The 21068-nt window shown below is 41.9% G+C and overlaps 1 protein-coding gene across 1 annotated transcript in view; it reads left to right on the top strand.

Moving 5' to 3' along the window:
• Positions 1-1276: 1276 nt before the first annotated feature.
• The window catches only part of EP300 (E1A binding protein p300), an 81795-nt gene continuing 62003 nt past the window's right edge, over positions 1277-21068 (top strand). The window contains exon 1 of the mRNA XM_046011151.1: positions 1277-1567. Within this exon, the coding sequence (XP_045867107.1) occupies positions 1474-1567 (94 nt within the window). The 5' untranslated portion in view covers positions 1277-1473. The remainder of the gene's footprint in view (positions 1568-21068) is intronic.

Genomic DNA, 21068 nt, shown 5'->3' with positions numbered 1-21068 from the left:
ACCGGGTGACGCCGGGGGAGTTTGCGGAAGCGCCAACCGTGTTGGGGCCTTGGGCGGATCCCGTGATTGGAACTGGCCCCGCCCCCGGGTCCTCTTCCCCCATTGTGTGAGCGGCTCGGGCCCAGGCCCCGCCCCCTCGCCACCTCCCTCCGGAGGCCCAACCCCTCCCCTTTTTTTCACCCCCCCTTGGCTCATTTCCGGCCGCCGCTGCTACCGCTAGCCTGTAAGGAGGATTCGGCAGAGGGAAGAAACAACAGCCGCCATCTTGTTTGTGTGCTAGGCTGGGGGGGAGAGAGGGCGAGAGGGAGCGGGCGAGAGTGGGCAAGCGGGACGCCGAGCTGAGTGCGAACTGCCGGAACCAGAGTGCGGAGGCGAGCCGGGCCGAAGAGAGGCGGCAGGGGCCGAGACAGTGGCAGGGGGCCCGGGGCGCACGGGCTGAGGCGACCCCAGCCCCCTCCCGTCCGCACACACCCCCACCGCGGCCCGGCAGCCGGGCCGGCGTCGACGCCTAGGGGGGACCATTACATAACCCCGCGCCCCGCGGCGCCTTCGCCCGCCGCCCAGGGCGGCCCCGAGCGGAGCCCCGGGGGGCGGGCGCTCCCGGCACCTGGCCGCCGGGGGTGGGGGCCGTAGCGGCGGCCGTATTTATTTCTGTGCCGCGGGAGAGGAGGGCGAAGGAGGAGAGCGCGGCGCGAGGAGAGGCCGCCTGCGCCGCCCGCCGGAGCGGGGCCTCCTCGGTGGGCTCGGCGTCGGCGCGGGCGGGCGGCGCTGCTCGGCCCGGCCCCCTCGGCCCTCTGGACCGGCGAGCTCCGCGCCCGGCGTCCTCGCCGCGCCTCCGCCGCCCGCCGCGCGATGTGAGGCGGCGGCGCCAGCCTGGCTCTCGGCTCGGACGAGCTCTCTGCGGCCATTAGGGGCCGGTGCGGCGGCGGCGCGGAGCGCGGCGGCAGGAGGAGGGCTCGGAGGGTGGGGGCGCAGGTCCGGGAGGGGGCACCGGGAGGAGGTGAGTGTCTCTCGTCGCCTCCTCCTCTCCCCCCTTTTCGCCCCCGCCTCCTTGTGGCGATGAGAAGGAGGAGGACAGCGCCGAGGAGGAAGAGGCTGATGGCGGCGACGGAGCTCCGAGAGACCTCGGCTGGGCAGGGGCCGGCCGTGGCGGGCCGGGGACTGCGCCTCTAGAGCCGCGAGTTCTCGGGAATTCGCCGCAGCGGACGCGCTCGGCGGATTTGTGCTCCTGTGCCCTCCTCCGGGCCTGGGCCCAGGCCCGGCCCCTCGCACTTGCCCCTACCTTTATCGAGTCGGCATCCTTCTCCAGCCACCGCGACCCAGCGAAGAGAAAAAGGAACTTCCCCCACCCCTTTCGGGGGCCGGCGGAGCCCCCCGAGCCCACCCCAGGGAACGGGGCGGGGAGCCCTGGCCGAAGAAGAGATTTCCCGAGGATTCTCGTTTTCCTCGCCTGTATCTCCGAAAGAATTAAAAATGGCCGAGAATGTGGTGGAACCGGGGCCGCCTTCAGCCAAGCGGCCTAAACTCTCATCTCCGGCCCTCTCGGCGTCGGCCAGCGATGGCACAGGTTAGTCCCGGGAGCCCTGGCCTTCCACATCCCCCTTAATCTTTTTTGCTCCGTGCACCCTCCTTCTTCCATATTTTCTTCTTCTTCTTTCTTCTTAGTTCTCGGCTTCTTCATTAATTTCAAAGGTGTTTGAATGAGCTGGTCGAAGACGTCCAGTAGCCCAACCATTTTCTTTGCTTCCTAATACATTCGTTGCAACACTATGTCATATAGATGTGTGTTCTGGAATTAGAGCTCTTGAGTGGTGTTATGGAAATAGCCTTTATTGTTGCTCCCATGCAGTTTAATTTTTGAAATGCCAGTGCATTTGTGTGTAAGGGCTTTTTTAGTGCAGTTTTGCTTTGAATTTGTTGTTGTTGAGAAATGAGGAATTGCGAATCCTTTCTCCTCTTGCATTTATTTTGTTTTCTCTACTTTCCACTCTTCCTTTTCAAGGTTTTCTCTTTTTTGAACAGGATTTTCCGTTGAGGATGAGAGTATAAAAAAATCTCGATTTTATTTGTGTGTATGTGTGACCCAAGATTTCAGGTTTGACGTTAGGTTTAACGTCAAAGCTGAAATTTGGTTCGAATTATTTTACCTCCCATTCCTAGCTCCCCCCCCCCCTTTTTTTTATTTGCCTTAAGAATCAATATGGAGCGCAGTTCATTTTACATCTTCCATTTCTTTGGTGTGAGACCAAAATGTCTGAAACTCTGGGGTTTTAGGTTGGGGGAGAGCAGAGGCATTTTCTTTGCAGTTTGTACTCACTTTCGGGGGAGGGGGGCAGTGGAGATAACCAATTGTGTGAAGTTACATACTTGGAAATCAAAATTAGGAGTTGTATGGGTCCCAGTCAGGAACTGCAAACGTAAACTGATCGTACAAAAGTTTAAAATGTGCATTAGGTTCTGTATTTGTGTGGTTTTGTTTTTTTATGTTTTAAACCTACTTGGAGATCCATATTCCAGCTTAAAAAAGCTCAGCCATTCTTAACTTCACTCAGTTGTGGACCAACGCTTTTGTCAAGGGAAATTCAGGGAGACTTCCCTCCATCATTCCCTCCTTATAATTAGTTTGGTGCTGTCCTGATGGCCACCGACCTCTTTTGCTCTTGTAGTTGTTTGAGGTGCCAGGATAATGAGGAGGGAAGAATGGCTGGCCATCTGACAGTCCACAAGATGTTCCCCTTACTACCGAGCATCTCTTTAACTCAGCGTCATCCCTCCATCTGCCAGTGAGAGTGCATAATGGAGTTAAATGTACCCTGAGTTTGTAGAGAACTTCTAAAGCATGTTTCTAAGTAGGTTTCGTTTCTCAGGGTGAAAATGTAAGGATGTGTGGCAAATGCTTTGGATTCTTTGCTTTTATAAGAAAAATGTGTCATGAGTTTAAGATAACCTGCAGATTGAAGATTTTTGCAGTTTTCTACTTTAGACTTGCAAAATGGACAATGCAAGAACTTTGATCTATTCTTATTCCTTGAACTTTCTGTATTCTTCACAGGTTTTTGTTTTTTTTTTCTCTTACTTGCCTTTTTTCCTCAGGACTGTTAGACACACATCGAGTATCCTATTTCTTTGCACTTACTAAAATGTTCCGAAGGATTTTCACATCACCTTAGACATTTTTCTGTCTGTATGTTTTTGTTACTTCTTTAATTTTTGTGTAGTGTAGTAATGAATTTTACATTTGTGTTCAGTAGTCGCTTGGGATGTTGTAGAGAAAACTTCTTTAATGTGTCACTTTGATGACCCCTGATTTGAGCAGCTTAGTCTTGGAGTAATGCAAGGCCTGAAAGGAAAGCTGCGCTCTCTTGTTCAGGTACCTCTCTTCAGGTGCACTACTGCCTTCCTATTTGATCCGTGTACTTAGCAACTTTAGCCAACTCATTTTAGTAGTGTCTCACCTGTCTAGTACACAAAAACTGCTTCGCTACTTGAAATATCTTTGGATAAGTAAGAGAGTCCTAAATGTATCAAGTGGGTTTTTAGAGTAAAAAACTCTCGACCTTGAGATGAACTCAATTTTAGTACTAAGGGTTTATCTTAGTATTAGTTACCTTTCTCTAAATTTTGTGATGAGAGTTGATCTCCCTGCCCCAATTAAGATTGTACTCTAGGAATTTTTTGGTGTCAGTTTTTAATCCTAATCTGGGTTCTGGCTGGGGAGCGGGGTGGGGGGCGATGGAGGGAGAGAGTGAGGGAGTTATAAAGAAAATACTGTCCCATTGTGAACTTAATTGAAGTTGGTGATTTTTTTTTTTCCCTTCAGCCAACAGTGTGTAGTATAAGTTGGCAGGGAACTTTAAACAGACACACCTCACTTCTTAAAACTTTTTAAGTTTTCCAAACATTTCTACTTTTTGACTTTTGAGTTATTACCTGGATATTTTATAAATGTGAAAGTAAGTTGTTTTTTGGTGATCGATTAAGAATTTTATCTAGAACTGGGTCAAAATGATCCCAATGTGCTAGCCATCAGAAACTTTTTATTTTATTTTTTTAATGATTAGGTCTTGTTATTTTAGAGATTTTATTTATTTATTTGACAGACACAGATCACAAGTAGGCAGAGAGGCAGGCAGAGAGAGAGAGAGGGAAGCAGGCTCCCTGCTGAGCAGAGAGCCCGATGCGGGACTCGATCCCAGGACCCCGAGATCATGACCTGAGCCGAAGGCAGCGGCTTAACCCACTGAGCCACCCAGGCGCCCCAGGTCTTGTTATTTTAGTAGTGTAAGCGTACCTGCCATTAGTGTTGGCATGTGCCAGTTTTACAGGAAGGAAAACTGGAACCCAGTTCGGCTGACATACTAATGTGTTAACAAATTAATGTTTAAATTCCGACTTCTGGATTTTTAAGGTTAGCCACTGATGGCAGAATAAAAATGACTTTTTTTTTTTTTTTTTTTTAGGATTTTATTTATTTATTTGACAGACAGAGATCACAAGTAGGCAGAGAGGCAGGCAGAGAGAGAGAGAGAGAGAGAGGAGGAGGAGGCAGACTCCCTGCAGAGCAGGGAGCCCAATGCGGGGCTCGATCTCAGGACCCTGGGATCATGACCTGAGCCGAAGGCAGAGGCTTTAACCCACTGAGCCACCCAGGCACCCCTAAAAATGACTTCTTAATGAGAAGTCAAAGATTCTTCTAAAACATTCTGGATTGATTCAAATAACTTGAATTAAGTTAAAGTTTTATGTGTTGGAATGGGGAGGAAGACACATTTTTTTAGCTTTTGCATCTTCGTGTTCCTGTTTCAGTATTTTTACTTGATTCATTGAAAATTTTATTTAACTTGGTATGGTTAGATCAGAACTATTTGATAAATCAAATGACTGCATGTTCTCCACCCAAAAAAAAGATGGTGAAAGCCATTTGTAAAAATATTTTGGTAGAATTACTGACCAGGAAAGTTAACAGGTAAGTCCTGAAAATATTTCTTGAACCTATTTCTAGTAATAATCTGAGTGATGGGCTTGATGAGGATGATACAGTTGCTTTCATTGTTCACTGGAAATGTTCTGTCATCGCTTTGTAAACACTTAATGCTATATGCAGTGAATGAACAGACTCTGGAAAGATGGCTGATATTGTAAGGATCTGGCATATTAAATAAGGATCTTTCTGGTCTTGGCACCAGTTTTGTAGTCCTACTGTGTACTCGTGTCAGAATTGGCTTGGATTTTATGCCCGTTTTTCATTTCAAAGGAACAGATAGGGCAGTTAGTATGTGTAATATTTAATATATATAATATTTCATTTCAACCACTAGATTAATACACATAGGGAAGTGGCAAGGATTTTTTTTTCAATGTCATTTATATTTTCTCAAAACACTACTGTGGATTAATGGTTTATTATCCTAAACAGAATATTTTTGGTGGAGGCCATTTCTTTTCAGCTCTTAAGCCTATGATACTGTGTTTTAATTTTATTTTTAAGGCGTGCTGTTTATATTAGAGTTCTCCTGGGGTTTTTCAGTTATGGCTCCTTGGTCCAATGAGGTATTGCTGACCTCAGTGTTATGTTGCAAACCATTTTATTAAGTGCCTTGAACTCTGGCAGTTGCCTATTCTCAAGGCTTTGTAAGTTCATTTATAGGGCTTCAAGAAGGCTATATGTGATTGATAGTGAGATAAAGTGACTTTTGTTAAATTGTAAATAGCATACGTGTTACATACAGTATGGGTGCCCTTTTCCAGCAGAAATTCTGGTCTGTCACAGATGTAAGAAATGTATTGGCATGTCCAGTGCATGTATAATGGAGAGAAAGGAAACAGTTTCTGCCTTTGGTTGCCTTTTCGCATTATTTTCTGTTTTACTTTGCTTTTCCACCTTCTCCTTAGTCTATTCTATAAAAAGCGAGAAAAATTGAAACAAGAAGTTGAAAATAAGTGCCTAGTGATGTTTGTAGGGACATTAAGTGGTAAATAGGAAAGGGAAAAAAAAAGAGTAGGAAGAACGTTGCACAGACAAGTGGGAGTGTGAAATACCTCTTCCTGGTATATTTACAAAAACAGCTCAGGAGCTGTTCTGCCAATTCATAACAGCCAACAATTAATAGAAAAGTAAGACATGCTTGTTCTGTGTGTATTTTGTGATTCTAGGTTTTTTTTTTCTTTGAGAATTTCTGAAGTTGAATTTTTTAGGGTGGCAAACATATTAGAGAAATTAATGGGCAGGTTAAAACTCAAATTATACCAAGTGTAAAAATTTTAAAACATTGAATTTTGGAGATGGTTTTTTCAGGTGTTAGTTTTCTTGTGAAATTTTGGTAGGAAATTTTTTATGCTTAGTTCTCATATGTTTAAGAGAATGAATTTTAAGGTGTTAAGCTTCTTCTGAGTAGTTAAGATATCCCTTGTTTTTAGATATAGATTTTATTTTATAAATGCTTCAGAAAGCATTTAGAAGTAATTTAGTTGAGATAGAGAAACAAAAACTAAAACTCCTGAAAAAAAGTGAATGGTTAAGAAAAGGGGTTTTTGGAGAGACTAGATCCCAGGTGTGACTTTACTGTGAACCTTGGGCCAGTTACTTAACCTCATTTTCTCAGCTTCCTCACCTGTCGTACCCACCTTCCAGGATTTTGATGAGGAATAAAAGAAAATTCTCTTTGTCAAATGTTTAGGATGGAGTGCTTGCTGCCATGTACTATGCGCTCATTGTGTTGACGCTTTTTAACCTTACTGGCTAAATATATAGCAACAACAAAACAGTGGTAAAGATTTTTTAGTGGATTTATAGATAGATTGGATAAAGAGAAAGCCAAGTTCATGGAGTTCAGAGAGGAGTAGGTTTTTTTTTTTTTTTTAAGATTTTATGTATTTATTTCACAGACAGATCACAAGTAGGCAGAGAGAGGGAGGGAAGCCGGCTCCCCGCCAAGTAGAGAGCCCGATGTGGGGCTCGATGTGGGGCTCCATCCCAGGACCCTGAGATCATGACCTGAGCTGAAGGCAGAGGCTTAACCCACTGAGCCATCCAGGTGCCCCCAGAGAGTAGTAGTCTCAGAAGTAAAGCTTACGATACAGTTAGCCAGTCTGCTCTAAGATTAACTTTCTGAAGAGTGTAAGAATACAGTAGCTGAGGCTAAAAGTAGAAGTACTGTATGTCCTGTTACACAAGGTGTTTTGTATATGTAAGTAATTAAAATGGAAATTAAGTATTAAAAGCATAATGAGAAATCAGAAAGATTGTTCTTACTGGAAATGCTCAAGTTAGAATGGCTTTTTGCTAAAGAACTGTGTGATTAAACACTACTTTTTATATTTTCTGTTTGCTTATCCCTGGGTCTTAAAAGAGTTTCTTAAAAAGAAAGAGGGAGAAGAAAAGAAGGAGCAGTGCAGTGCTTTTCAAACTTTTTTGACCACACCCAATAAAAACTGCATTTTACATGGAGAACGAGAGCCCCTACCTCAGCCAGTGGACAAACTATTCCCCTTACTACCTGTAACATACTCTGATGTTTTCTATTATTGTTTTTTTAAGTTCTGGTTGTGACTCACCATATTGATTTCATGACCCGCTATTGGCTTGTGACCCACAATTTGAAAAATACTGGCTTAGAAGAGTTGACAACTTGGCATTCATCTGTATTGGACCAACATTTTCTCTATACTAGGCATTTCTCCTCAGTGCAGGGAATACTCTGTTAATCAAGACAGACATGGACCCTTCCTTCGCGTACGTAGCTCATAGATAGGGGGATGAGAGTGATATTTAAGACTGACCAACATTATGTTTGCGAAGTACTGTGTACAGTGAGAGAAACAGGAGGGCTTATAAGCTGTAACTACTGTTCCTCTCGTGGCTGTCTTTGAAGAATTGGTGTCTGATGTTGAGATCTGAAGGATAGAATATAGGATTAGTAAGAGTGCGCCCAGGCTGGGAACAAGAGTATGGCCTGTTCAGGAAACCTATTAATTTCCATCTGACCGGGGTGGAGGGGTGGAATAGCAAGAGATAAAACTATATAGGTGAGCATAGAGCCAGTTATGCTTGGCTTATAATTCTTCTTGGAGTTTAGATTTTTCCATTTTAGCTTTTTTTTTTTTTAAGATTTTATTTATTTATTTGACAGAGACCACAAGTAGGCAGAGAGGCAGGCAGAGAGAGGAGGAAGCAGGCTCCCCGCTGAGCAGAGAGCCCGATGCGGGGCTCGATCCCAGGACCCTGAGATCATGACCTGAGCCGGAGGCAGAGGCTTTAACCCACTGAGCCACCCAGGCGTCCCTCCATTTTAGCTCTTTTAAGAAAGATTTTTATTGGGCGCCTGGGTGGCTCAGTGGTTTAAGCCGCTGCCTTTGGCTCAGGTCATGATCTCAGGGTCCTGGGATCTAGTCCCACATCGTGCTCTCTGCTCGGCAGGGAGCCTGCTTCCCTCTCACTCTCTCTGCCTGCCTCTCTGCCTACTTGTGATCTCTCTCTGTCAAATAAATAAATAAAATCTTAAAAAAAAAAGATTTTTATTTATCTTTTTTGCCAGAAAGCACTTGCATTAACATGTGCACAATTGGGGAGAAGCAGGCTCCCCACTGAGCAGGGAGCCCATTGCGGAGCTTGGTTCCAGGACCCTGGGAATCATGACCTGAGCCAAAGGCAGATGCTTAACCCACTGAGCCGCCCATTTTAGCTCTTTTTTCTTTTTTTAAGATTTTATTTATTTATTCATGAGAGAGAAGCAGAGGCAGAGGGAGAAGCAAGCTCTCTGAGTCGCAGGGAGCCCATGTGGGATTCGATCCCAGGACCCCAGGATCATGACCTGAGCCGAAGGCAAGTGCTTAACCATCTGAGCCACCCAGGTGCCCTATTTTAGCTCTTCTAAATGGTTGGGACATAATTACACCTTGATGATTGACTAAAGTGAGGAATGCTTTGGAAAGGAACGGGGAAAAATATGAAATAGGGAGACCAGAGAGGTGGCTGTTTAGGATTCCAGCTGTGATGAGGGTGGCCTGAATTAGTAGATGGAAAGCTGTGAAAAGATTTGAGGAAAGTGGGTGACCAGCAGAACTTAGTGATTAATTACACGTTAGGATGTTGTGATAGAGGAATCAAGGGTAATTCCCAAGTTTCAAGCTTGGCAGCTGGATTGGTGAGGTTGCCATTTTCTGAGATAGCAAACATAGGAAGTGGAGTATTTGTGTATGGATGGTGGTGGGGAGGGGTTGTGATGAGTTAAATTTTAAACATTTTGAAATTATGTGATTTCCCCTGAGTTGAGTAGTCACTGTTTTCATTTGGTGTGTCTTTCTCTCATTCCAGCCAATAAACGTTAATTACCAAACATCAATTGCTAGACCCTTGGAATTGTAAAAATGAATCAAGGTTGTACTTTTTGCTCTTAAAGCATTTAGGATCTGATGAGGTTGGTATACATGTCCGCACAATTTTCCTGTGAGTTGTAGTCCATAAGTGTTTTTAAAAAGTCGGGACAAAGGTAGAGGATAGGGATTGTTTCTGACAGGGTGAGTTTGGAGAACTGAGGGAAAACTTCAGAAAGTGTATTTGAACAGAGGGGAGAAATTGAAAATAACTTACCTTAGAAGTAGAGAAAGTTGGAAGAGTGTGTTTCAGGTAGAACAAATACAGGCGGTTCTAATGTGACTGGAACACAGACTACAGTGTTATGTTTTCGTGTGAGACAGGTGGAAAAGGATTTTGGTGTCCTATTATGAGAAGACAAATATAGTAAGGAGTTTGACATTTCTTACCATCAGGATAAAGCTTTTATGAACAAGAGAATGACATGGTCAGGGAAAGGGGGAAGACTAATTCTGGTGACACAGTACAGGTTCAGTAGCAAGGAGAGCACCCAATGGCAGGAAGACTAGGGGTATGTCATTTATCTTTTGAAGTGCACTTCCATTTGCCTTGGAAGTTTTTGGTAGAGTGTAATTATTGATGTGGGTTGTTTAGTTTTTTTAAGGTCCAGTTTTGTTTACCAGTAGTCCTAAATGTGGAGAATACAGGAGAGAACTCAGAAACCATTCATTCTCTCCTTTTTCTTTACAGATATGCAATCTTTAGGAATTTTTTTTGGTTTTGTTTTTTGAAGAGATTGTATGATAGCTCTATCACGTAGGATCCCCTATAGGCATTTCATTCCCGCAGGACAAACCCCAGTCAAGCAGATGAATCTTAGACTCGCTTCCAAGATGTTACCAGTATTCAAAATCAAGAAATGATCAGTGGTGGTTAAATTAACATGCAGTTTAGGTTTAATATGAGCATGTCATTAAGTTGATTTTTAAAGTGGGATTTTTTTTTTTTTTTTAAGATTTTATTTATTTGACAGACAGCACAGGGAGGCAGAGAGGCAGGCAGAGAGAGAGGAGGAAGCAGGCTCCCTGCTGAGCAGAGAGCCCGATGCGGGGCTCGATCCCAGGACCCTGAGATCATGACCTGAGCCGAAGGCAGAGGCTTTAACCCACTGAGCCACCCAGGCGCCCCTAAAGTGGGATTTTTGATAAATAACAGTGTCCTCACCTTTTAGTTAATTTCATGCCAAGAAGTGTCACCATATTAATAAATTGATGAAGAGAAAGGCGTGTAGTCAGTATAAAACTTCTAAAAGTGGGTCAGAGGGTGCCTGGGTGGCTCAGTTGGTTGAGCAGCTGCCCTCGCTCAGGTTATGATCCTGGAGTCCCAGGATCGAGTCCCACATCGGGCTCCCAGCCCCGTGGGGAGTCTGCTTATCCCTCTGACCTCCCCTCTCAAGCACTCTCTCTCAAATAAATAAAATCTTAAAAAAAAATAAGAAAAAAAAATAAAAGTGGGTCAGAGGTCACATATTTGATCACTTATAACACTTCATCTTTGTTTAAATTTTGAGACCTAACTTAAATGTGTTGGGGTTAAGAGTCAACTCCAAGTCAGTCACTTGCTAGAGTATAGGTACACCTTTTGATGTCATGGTTGCAGGACAATGTTAAGAATGCATATTTTGAAATTTGCTTGCACTTCTGCCCTTTGACTCCTTGGGATTTCAAAATTCAACACTTGCTGACATGCATAGCTGTGTGATCCTCTATAACCTAATATTGATCATCATCTTCAATCCAGATTTGTAGATAACTCATAGATTGTTTCCAGTTGTCTTGAAAAGTATTAGAAGTCATATCTGTTTTTCCAGCATGGATATTTCATTTAATTTTCTTAGTTCTTGAAAAGTAGCTTTGAAGTGTTTGTGCATCTTTCTTTTCTTGGTAGGTAGGTTGTTGGTGATTAGATTAGTTCTACATCTACAGGGTATTGAAATACAATTTTTAAATAAAGCGCTGAATGAAGGTTAGGAAAGCCAGTTTCATTCTAATTAATCCATGAAGTCTGCAAATTTGCCTCATTTTAAAGGCAGCAGTGTTTTAAAATGTCCTGCCCCCCCCCTTTTTTAAAGATTTTATTTATTTATTTGACAGAGATCACAAGTAGGCAGAAACCGGGGGTGGGGGGGAAGCAGGCTCTCCGCTGAGTAGAGAGCCCGATGTGGGGCTCGATCCCAGGTCCCTGGGATCATGACCTGAACCAAAGGCAGAGGCTTTAACCCACTGAGCACCCAGGTGCCCCAAATGTCCTGCTTCTTAAGCATCCCAGACAGCTGAGTTAATGTAGAAAGTGTCCTAAACCAATTAAGAATGAGAGATCTTTGTTATATTGCCAGTGTTTAGCCATACTGTTAACAGATTTATTGAAGTTATATAGATTTTACTTTCTTTACCATCCTTATTTTTTAAAATCCCACATCCCTTGCTTGGAATAGGGGCTCTGAGCATCTGATCTCTACCGACCTCATCGCTCACTCTGTTCTCCCTACTTTGAATTCTTAACAGTTGCTGAACTGGAGCTTTAGGTGGTACACATCCCATTTTCTTTCTCCATCCTTCACCTGTCCTGCTCCTACTTATCCTCTGGTCTCACTGCCGGGTTAGAGGAAAGAAAGGTTTTGAGATCTGGAATGTTCTTTTTTTAAAACATTTTAATGCCACAGAGAAAACTAAATGAAAGGAGAATCAGGGGCGCCTGGGTAGTTCAGTTGGTTAAGCGTCTGCCTTCCTCTCAGTTCATAATCCCAGGGTGCTTGCTTCTCCCTCTCCCACTCCTGCTGCTGCCCCTGCTTGTGTACTTTCTCTCTTGCTCTGAGAGACAGAGACTCAGTGGATAAATTCTGTCTTCTGTTACGTGCATACTTGAGAATTGACTAGTTTTGGAATAGTATGGATATTAGTTTGGGTATTTTGCTTATGTGCACAGTTTAAGAGCAGAACTGAGTTTTTATTTGACTTCAGTTTACCTGAAGCACAAAAATAAGCCTGTTACAAACAATGTTTGGGCCTTGTAAATGGGAAAAAATGTGTAACTGGGAAGAGGTGCGTTTCAGTAGAATTAGATTTTGAGCCAAAGTTATTTCAACTGTCACATCCTAATTAGAAACTTAAAAAAAAAAGCCTATTATTTATGCTCACAGCACAGTGTGCAGTGTGGGATTGTATTGTTAAGAATTCTAATTTTGAAGGTTATGCTTCATTTATGTATTTCATGGTAGGTAGTATTTATCTAGTTTCTCATATATTGTGGAATCATCATTTTTGGAAAGGCTAAGTGATGTGAGTGTTCATTTTACAAGAGATTACATGGCTAAATCGTGTAGCAATATAGAAAACACCAAGGGTGACCTACAAAATCAGTATGTAATAATGAAAGGATGTTTTGACTCAACGCTGGTTTCCCACATAATTCAATCCAATTTTGTTTTTGTTTAGGTTGTCACATTTCTAATATCTGGTCCATTGGATGCATCTCATGTATTCTGAACTTTGCAAATCACATTTAAATCTGTCCTGTTAGTCACATTTGTATCACTGTATTTGGATTGAATGTACACTTCAGATTGAAGAAACATTTTACTCAAAGTTATTTTGTACTTAAGCATCATTAAAGGTATTTGGGAACTTTTCAACCAACTATTTGGTAGAAACTGTCTGCTAGGGGCGCCTGGGTGGCTCAGTGGGTTAAGCCGCTGCCTTCGGCTCAGGTCATGGTCCCAGGGTCCTGGGATCGAGCCCCGCATCGGGCTCGCTGCTCCGCAGGGAGCCTGCTTCCTCCTCTCTCTCTGCCTGCCTCTCTGCCTAGTTGTGATTTCTCTCTCTGTCAAATAAATAAAATGTTTAAAAAAAAAAAAAAAAAAAAGAAACTGTCTGCTAATGATGTTGATTGGTTGATAATTTTTTAAAAGTAAGCAGGAAATATCTTATTGGACATAGTGTGAGTTTATTCAACGGTTGTCTGTGATATTGTTTTGTGATAATTTGCTGTAGGATAGTCTAAAAGGTAATAGAATAAATTTCAGATTTATACATTTCTAACCATAGAGAAAGGAGGCAATTAAGCAAATATTTAGGAGCTTACTTTAATATCTAGAAAAGATACTTGCTGTCTTTTCCTTTCTTACCTCCTACCCCTCAATCCACTGTAGTCTGGCATTTGCTGTTTACAACTCCAATGAACTACTCTTACCTGGATTAGTAAATATTTCCTAGTATCTACATTTAGTAAATTCTCTCTGGAGCATGGGACATCACTAAATTTCTTTCTTGGAACCTGGTTTCCAGGACAGTATTCCGGTGGATGGGCTGGGGAATGTTGGGTTTTAACAACCTTTGATGGTTTAAGATTATTGTCCCTTAAACACTTGTATATCTGATGGTCCCCCTAATGTCCAGTGGTGACTTTTTTCTTACATTATCATGTATTCCTCTAGACTTCCCGTCTGGATAGCAGAACCACTATATACTCTTAGAAGTCATCCAGCCTGGAAACTTAGGAGTCATCCTTGTCTTTTTTCTTAACCCCCACACCTGTAGTCAGAAAGAGTTTTTTGTTTTTTTTTTTAAGATTTTATTTATTTGATATAGATAGATCACAAGTAGATAGAGAGGCAAGTAGAGAGAGAGGGGGAAGCAGGCTCCCTGCTGAGCAGAGAGCCCGATGTGGGGCTCGATCCCAGGACCCTGAGATCATGACCTGAGCCGAAGGCAGAGGCTTAACCCACTGAGCCACCCAGGCGCCCCAGAAAGAGTTCTTTTGATAGACATTTTGGTGCCTGTACTCATTTAATACATCTGCTCCAGGATCAACTGCTAGTTTTTGTCACTTCTCCAGCAGCAGGCCCCTAACCAGTCTCTCTGACTCCAACACGTCTGTCCAGTTCATTCTTTATCTTGTTTGCCTGAGTGGGCTCTAAGAAATACAGATTTGTTCATATCATATTTTACTTAAAGTTCTTCAGTATACCAATTTTTCTTTATAATAAAAATTCCAAACTCTTAGCTTAGGGGATCTTCTAGATTTCTCCTGTTTGTTGAACATCTAAATTTTATTCAGCTGATGTGAACTAATTACCATGAAGGGCAAGTTGAGATAGGGGTCTGAGAAGATGATTTATTTGAACCTTCATTTTTTCCCCTTTCCTTGAAGGAAGAGGAAGAATTTGAAAAGCTCAGTAACAAGCATGAAATTGCGGCTGGTCAGTACTAAAACTCACCATCCTGTAGGATTTCCTAAATGTGACATTAAATTTTTTAATTATTTTTTTCCCTTGCATCTTCATACATTTTGCTTTTAGCTTGGGACTTGCTTTTCTACTAGTTTTAGACCAAGGGTTTCATTTGTTGTCTAGGACAAAGTTGTAGCTAAAGACTGAACTGGAAGTTATACTGGCCCATCCCTCTGGACAGAAGGTTCAGATTCTCTGTCACTCAGCTGGGGACATCAGAATCTTCTGTGTGAGTTTACCTTTTTCAGTAAACACTGTTCCTGTCCCTAAAAACAGAACAACAATAATAAAACTCCATGAAGGAAGTAGAGAAAGTTTTACTATCTCTTGATGGAAGGGTGACTTGAGCTCACAGTTGCTAAATGAGGTCAGCTTATAGAATTGGGTTTAGACTCCCTGCGCAGTGCCAACGTATAGATAACAGTGATAGCTGATGGCATTTAGGAATCATAAATGTCCAGAGCTTTGAGGCACAAAGTAGCTTAGGAGTAATAATGACTGTTAATGATATTAGATGAAATAATAGGGTCTGTTTGATCAAAGTATATATGACTTTTATGTAGTCTTCCAAATTAGTATAGCTGTTGAAAATGTTTTAAGTAGGGGTGCCTGGGTGGCTCAGTGGGTTAAGTCTCAGCCTTTGGCTCAGGTCATGATCTCAGGGTCCTGGGGTGGAGCCCTGCATTGGGCTCTCCGCTCAGCCGGGAGCCTGCTTCCCTTCCTCTTTCTCTGCCTGCCTCTCTGCCTACTTGTAATCTCTGTCTGTCAAGTAAATCCATAAAATCTTTTAAAAAATGTTTTAAGTAGAGGTAAGAGAACTCTTATTAAGTTATAAATACCAATCAAATATAAATAATTATAGTATGCAATTTTAGAATTGCTGTAAAGCATTATTTAATTCTGTGAGCATATGGTAGATAGTGTGAGAAATGTAAATATTTATTAAATGCAATCCTTGGGACGCCTGGGTAGCTCAGTCAATTAAACATCCAACTCTTGATTTCGGCTCAGGTCATGATCTTGGGGTTGTGGGGTTGAGCCCCACATCTTGCTTCCCTGCTCAGCAGAGAGTCTGCTTGATAATCTTTGTCTGTGCCCTTCCCCTGTGCACATATGCGAGCTCCCTCTATCTCAGATCTTTTAAAAAAATAAATGCAACCCTTATCCTTCAGATACTCATAATTTGGTAATGGAGTAAGATGCACACAAACATTTAGCCATAACAAAAGGTAGAAGGGAGTGCCTAGTTGAGATTGAGAGCCATCTTGGGAAATAGGAATATTGGGATCAATCTTTGAGTTGAAACCTGAGTGGATCTCTTGTAGTAACTACATTTTAGGTCTATTGAAAATACAGGATTGCCATTAACAAAAAAACAGAACTTTTATTTTCAGGGTCTATCCATGTAAACCCTCCTGTCTGGCTTCCTGGAGATGGAGCTAAACTTTTTAACGTGATGGGAAATGTTTTGCATAAACATGAAGGAGCAATCAGATGAAGCAAATTTGTGGCTATAATGCAGGTTAAATTAAAATCCTCAAGATTCTAGGGTCTCCAGTGAGACTTCCATATTCTCCTCAGTGAATTCTGTGTGTGTGGCTCTTATCTACTACAGATACTGTTGAGAAGGGTTAGTGGGAATAATACAATTCTTTTTTTTTATTTAAGATTTTATTTATTTATTTGTTAATCACAAGTAGGCAGAGAGGTAGGCAGAGGCAGAGGGAGAAGCAGGCTCCCCGCTGAGCAAGGAGCCCGATATGGGACTCGATCCCAGGACGCTGGGAAGGCAGCTGCCCAACCAACTGAGCCACCCAGGTGTCCCGGGAATAAGTGCCAGGAACAATCCCTTGTTTAAAGTGCCTGATAAAAGTTTGTTCTCATTGTTATAAGATTGTTTGTCTCCTAATAGGGTAATGATTCCATTGAATACTAATAGATAAAACATTTTTATGGTGCTTAATATGTGTCAGGCACTATTCTACAAATAACTTATGAAGTAGGTACTTTCTGTTATACAGAGGTGGAAGCTAGGCTCTTCTGTGTGTTCTTCCGAATCCTCTTGTCAGGTTCCCTGAAAAACTGTTAGGATTTTGATTGACATTGCACTGAATGTGTAATTTTTCTTGTATTATTCCTTTGGCTAGATTGTCCAGTACAATATTGAATTAGAAGTGTTTGTCATGGGTATCTTTGTCTTGTTCTGATGCTAGAGACTTTTGATGTTGGTCCGTTAATACATTATTTGCTGTCAGTTTCTGGGTTTTTGGAAGGAAACTTTTTTATCACTTTAAGGAAGTTCCCATCATTTTCTTGATTGCTGTAGTTTTTTGTTGGGTGTGACTGGGTATTGAATTTTAAACCACTGAGCCACCCAGGCGCCCCGGTATTGAATTTTATACAGTGTTTTTCTTACAGCCATTGAGATGAACCTTATTTCCATTCTCCTTTGTTAATATGGTAGATGACGTCGATAGATATTCTAGGCTTCTTTTTTTTTTTTTTTTTAAAGATTTTATTTATTTATTTGACAGGCAGAGATCACAAGTAGGCAGAGAGGCAGGCAGAGAGAGAGGAGGAAGCAGGCTCCCCGCCGAGCAGAGAGCCCGATGCGGGGCTCGATCCCAGGACCCTGAGATCATGACCCGAGCCAGAGGCAGAGGCTTAACCCACTGAGCCACCCAGGCGCCCCAGATATTCTAGGCTTCTAATGCAGACCCCTCCACCCTGGATTCCTGACATTATCCCAACTTGATCCTTACAGTACATTTTAAAACACTGATAAATTTGACTTATTCTAGGCTTCTAATGCAGACCCCTCCACCCTGGATTCCTGACATTATCCCAACTTGATCCTTACAGTACATTTTAAAACACTGATAAATTTGACTTGCAGGGGGGGTTTTGTTTTTGGTTTTTGCTTCTTACATTCACGATTTTCTTTTCTTGTACTGGCCATGTGATTTTTAGAGTATTCTGTTTTCTAGAAGTTTGTATGAGGTTGAACTGTCTTTTACTTGGAAAGCTCAGTAGGGGGTGCCTGGGTGGCTTGGTTGGGCAAATGTCTTCGACTCAGGTCATGATCCTGGAGTCATGGAAGCGAGTCCTGCATTGGGCTCCCAGCTCCATGGGGAGTCTGCTTCTCCCTCTAACCTTCTCCCCTCTCATGCTCTCTCTCACTGTCTCTCCCTCTCTCAAATAAATAAAATCTTAAAAAAAAAAAAAAGTTCAGTGGGAAATGCCTGTAAAAAAACATTTAGATATGGTGTTTTCCTTATGGGAAGATTAACCAATGATTAAGACAGAGACTCACTCTTTCTCTTTCATTCTTTCAAGAATAATTCATTTGAGAGAGAGAGGGAGAGTGTGGAGGAACAAGGGGAGGGGCATGGGGACAGGGAGGGAGAATCCCTAGTAGTATTTTAGGATTATTCAGGCTTTCTATGTCTCCTTCTTTTAAACTTATTTAAATGGGAAATTTCAACTTAATAGAATAGTTAAGGAATTCCCATGTGCCTGTTACTTCAAGTTATTTTTTGCACACACATACATGCTCCCCTGCTTTCCTTTTTTGCTGGAGTGTTGTATAGCAAATCTCAGATAAGTCGTTTCACCAGAAATACTTCATATGTATCTCTTAGTTTAAAGGATTTGTTTTAACATAGTAACTATGCTATTACCACACCCACCAAAATCGATAATTTAATATTACCCACCACTCAGTCATATTTAATTTTACTGATTTTTTAAAAAAAAGATTTTATTTATTTATTTGAGAGAGGTAGAGTGGCGCCTGGGGAGGGGCAGAAGGATAGGGATGAACAGAGAATCTCAAGCGGACTTCTTGCTGAGCGCAGAGCCCAACTCAGGGCTCAGTCTGATGACCCTGAAATCATGACCAGAGCCAAAACCAAGAGTCGATGTTCAACTGACTGAGCCACCCAGGTGCCCCTTCCTGATTCTCTTCTTAAAAATGGGTTTTCTATAGTTGGTTTGCAGGTTCCAAATAAGATATATCTAGTTGTTGGATCTCTCTAATAACAACTCCTCCCATTCCCTTATATTTGTCTTTTTATGTCATTGATTTTTTGGGGGAAACTGGGACGTTTATCCTACAGAATTTCTGTTTGTTTGTTTGTTTGTTTTGTTTTTTCCAGAATTTCTGTTTGATTAAGGTTTCATTAATATTTTCTCAGGAACGTATCCATTTTTGTCTCCAATTTTTTTGTGTGAGGCTGATTTTTTATTACTCTTCTTCAAAGAACCACCTTCTTCTGGTTTTGTTGGTACCATCTCAGTTGTATCTCTGTTTTTTTCTTCTTTTGATAGTTACTTTTATCTTTGATTATCTTGCTGCTATTTTTTGTAATATAATAACTTGGCTACTTAACTCAGTTTTTATCTTTACTTTTTACTTAAGTTTTGAAATGTATTGTTACTTTTCTTTTGTGATTTCCTCTTGTCACTTACGTATATGTATGCTTTTCAAATTTCTAAGTGAGGGGGCGCCTGGGTGGCTCAGTGGGTTAAAGCCTCTGCCTTCAGCTCAGGTCATGATCTCTGGGTCCTGGGATCAAGCCCGAATCAGGCTATCTGCTCCTCAGGGAGCCTGCTTCCCTCCCTCTCTCTCTTTTCCTGCCTCTCTGCCTACTTGTGATCTCTGTTTGTCAAATGAATAAATAAAAAATCTTTAAAAAATAAATAAAATTTCTAAAGGAGCAGAGTTTTTTTTTTTTTTTTTTTACTTAAATATTCAACACTAAAACTATGCATGCAGATGATGGGATATATCCTTGTATACTGTAGGGTAAAGTAGAATGCAAAATTGTTCATAAAATATGTATGATTTTAGTTTAGTGAATTATGTAAGTGGAAACAGTGAAGGAAATACATCCACATATTAAGCAGTTGTCTTTTCAGTAGTGATTCAGAAAAAAAAATTTTTTTTAAGATTTTATTTATTTATTTGTCAGAGAGAGCACAAAGCAAGGACGAGTGGCAGGCTGGGGGAGAAGCAGTCTCCCTACTGAGTAAGGGAGCCTGTTGTGGGACTTTAACCCAGGATCCTGGGATCACCTGGGCTGAAAGTAGACAGTTTACCAACTGGGCCACCCAGGTATCCCAATGATATCAGGGAAATTTTATTTGAGACTTTATTTGTATTCCAAAATGCCTAAGACACATTTTGTAGGAGCCTGCGCGGGGCTCCATCCCTGAGATCATGACCTGAACTGAAGGGGAATGCTTAACCAACTGATCCACCTAGGTTTCCCGATTCAGAGCAATTACAATGTGACCAGATGCTTAAGTGTGTTGGACATTAGGCAGGGAATTGGTGTATATAAGTGGTGAAACTTGTCCTTCCCAAATACAGAGTCTGGATGCAGGGGTAGGGTGAGGGGTGGTGGTAGGAAGAGGTAGCATGGAGGAGAGGAGAGAGAGAGACACACATAATTTTAGTGCCATGATAGAATGCTCTTTTTTTTTTTAAAGATTTATTTATTTATTTATTTGACAGAGAGAGAGAGAGAGAGATCACAAGTAGGCAGAGAGGCAGGCAGAGAGATAGGGGAAAGCAGGCTCCCTGTTGAGCAGAGAACCTGATGTGGGTCTCTATCCCAGGCATCCCCATGATAGAATGCTCTTAAGAACAGATAGGGCACATAGAGGAAGAGTTGGGCTTCGGAAATAAGATTAAATTGGACCCAAGTAGATCGTTACTAAGTGGTATTTTTGTCTTCAAGGGATGGACTATCTTTTAATAGTATAATCAGTTGATTCAAGTATATCTAATTATTAAATACCCAGTAGTGCCAAGATTTGAGAAACCCTGAGTTAATCCATAACTTGCATTCTCTCTTTGGGGGGATTGGGGTTGATTTGTATGTTGTTGAAGGAACTAGGTAGGCATGGTTTTCTATCCTGTTCCAGTGAGATTTTGGTTAAGGAAAGCTGTCTGTAGGCTGAGGTCAGGTGAAAGTGAATTCACTCAGATCAGGGACTTGCTTTGTGGCAGGCACTTTGACAGGCACTTGGTAAGGAATGGTAGATAGCTCCTCATGGAGTTCATGCTTAATGTTCTTGGAATGATAAATCTTTCTATCAGTTGTCTTCACTTGGTCTTAGCCAAAAGGCTGAGAAACCATCAATTGTCGTTGTTATTATAATATTTTGAGTTTTATATTTTATTCTGAGCTTAGTTTGTGTATAGATAAGTTATTTTAACCTCTTCTAAGGAATTGTGGAATATTGAGTGGTTGTATATCTTTTTTTTCATTAACATCAGTACAAACTGGGCAACTCATGTAATGGGGTTGTGCTAACATTTAATCCTTTTTCCTTTGGTCTTACTTTAGGTACAGTTCATAGGTGTTTAAACTTGTTGGCATGCTCTCATTTTTAAATACATATGTAAAAATTTTTAGCATAATATGAAAGACTGTAATACATATGGTATCCCATGGATTG

The sequence above is a fragment of the Meles meles genome, chromosome 7 (genome assembly GCF_922984935.1).
Source record: "Meles meles chromosome 7, mMelMel3.1 paternal haplotype, whole genome shotgun sequence".
Taxonomy (NCBI): domain Eukaryota; kingdom Metazoa; phylum Chordata; class Mammalia; order Carnivora; family Mustelidae; genus Meles; species Meles meles.
This window is presented reverse-complemented; position numbering and strand designations above follow the sequence as displayed.